This window comes from Colobus angolensis, unplaced genomic scaffold (genome assembly GCF_000951035.1).
Source record: "Colobus angolensis palliatus isolate OR3802 unplaced genomic scaffold, Cang.pa_1.0 Scaffold36, whole genome shotgun sequence".
NCBI lineage: Eukaryota > Metazoa > Chordata > Mammalia > Primates > Cercopithecidae > Colobus > Colobus angolensis.
The window spans coordinates 1,893,136-1,894,865 of record NW_012116932.1 but is presented as its reverse complement, the minus strand read 5'-3'; the positions used below and the strand labels follow the sequence as shown (position 1 = coordinate 1,894,865).

The following is a 1,730-nucleotide window of genomic DNA, read 5'->3' as shown; positions in this document are numbered from 1 at the left end:
GTAGCTGGGATTTCAGGCGAGTGCCACCACGCCTGGCTCATTTTTGTATTTTTAGTAGAGATGGGGTCTGGCCATGTTGGACAGACTGGTCTCCAACTCCTGACTTTAGGTGATCCACCCACCTTGGCCTCCCAAACTGCTGGAATTACAGTCATGAGCCACTGCACCCAGCTTCAAAGGCTAATTTTAATCTCTCTCCTCATGACATTTCTTTCCCATACCATGCCTCTCATCGCATGAGCAATTACTGTGATGTAAGGGAGTCAGAGACAAAATTGATTATACAACAACCAGGGACATTTGGCTTACAGAGACTTTAGGGAAAAACATTATGTGAGCTTCAGACTCCACTGGTTTTTTTTTTTGTTGTTGTTTTTTTTAACTCCCATGGTTGGGGTAAGGTTCTAAAACCAATGAAATCTCTTGAAACTGTCGTTCCCAGGGAGACTTTGCTTTATTTTATGTTACATGAAATCCCAAAAGAGCTGCGGTTATTGATTGGGAGTCCTGGTGGCCACATAAAATAGAAATTAGGTGCAGTGGTTCATGCCCGTAACCACAGCATCTTGGGAGGCCAAGGCAGGAGGATTGCTTGAGGCCAGGAGTTCAAGACCAGCCTGGGCAACATGTTGAAACCCCATCTCTACTAAAAACACAAGAGTTAGCTGGGCGTGGTGGTGCACACTTGTAGTTCCAGCTACTGTGGAGGCTGAGATGGGAGGATCATTTGAGCCAGGGAGGTCAAGGCGGCAGCGAGCTGTGATTGCACCACAGCACTTCAGCCTGGGCGACAGAATGAGACCCTGACTCAAAAACGAACAAACAAAACAGAAATCATCTGAGTCACACTTCATGCAGATGCCTTAGCAGGTGGCACCCTGGCATAGGTGCCTTAGCAGGTGGCACCCTGGCATAGGCCAACACTGAGAACTGTTCCTCCTGAGGAAAAAGACAGTGAGTTGGCTGCATGCGGTGGCTTATGCCTATATGATCCCAGCACTTTGGGAGGCAAAGGAAGGCAGATTGCTTGAATCCAGGAGTTCAAGACCAGCCTGGGCAACATAGTTGACCCTGTCTCTACAAAAAATACAAAAATTAGCCCGGTGTGGTGGTGCACGTCTGCAACCCCAGCTACTCGGGAGGCTGAGGCAGGAGAATCGCTTGAACCCAGGAGGCGGAGGTTGCAGTGAGCCGAGACTGAGTCACTGCACTCCAGTCCAGTCACTGCACTCCAGCCTGTTAGATTTGAGACGAAATCTAACAAAGTGAGATTTCGTCTCAAAAAAAAAAAGACAAAGACAATGAGCCCTTTCTATTTTCAGACGAACCACAGTATCAAAAAGGTCTTCTGTGTCTACTGGGAGACCACAAAGCAGGGAGGCCTGTGGTCCAGGGATGGCTGCTTCCTGATACACGTGAACAAGAGTCACACCATGTGTAATTGCAGTCACCTGTCCAGCTTCGCTGTCCTGATGGCCCTCACCAGCCAGGTATGATGTAAATGTTTTATTCTTGCAGCAAATACTTTCTTAGCCCCTACTAAATGGTAGTAAGTGCTATTTTTTTAAAAACTGAAAAAAGGCCAAGCATGGTGGCTCATGCCTTTAACCCCAGCACTTTGGGAAGCCAAGATGGGCAGATCACCTGAGATCAAGAGTTTGAGCCCGGGCGCGGTGGCTCATGCCTGTAATCCCAACACTTTGGGAGGCCGAAGCAGGCGGATCACAAGG

At 48.3% G+C, this 1,730-nt stretch overlaps 1 protein-coding gene across 2 annotated transcripts in view; it reads left to right on the top strand.

Annotated features, from left to right (window-relative positions):
• The window catches only part of LOC105519756 (EGF-like module-containing mucin-like hormone receptor-like 3), a 64,965-nt gene that overhangs the window by 32,725 nt on the left and 30,510 nt on the right, over positions 1-1,730 (top strand). For both annotated transcript variants that reach the window (XM_011953218.1, XM_011953219.1), the window contains one exon: positions 1,323-1,490. In XM_011953218.1, the coding sequence (XP_011808608.1) occupies positions 1,323-1,490 (168 nt within the window). The remainder of the gene's footprint in view (positions 1-1,322; positions 1,491-1,730) is intronic.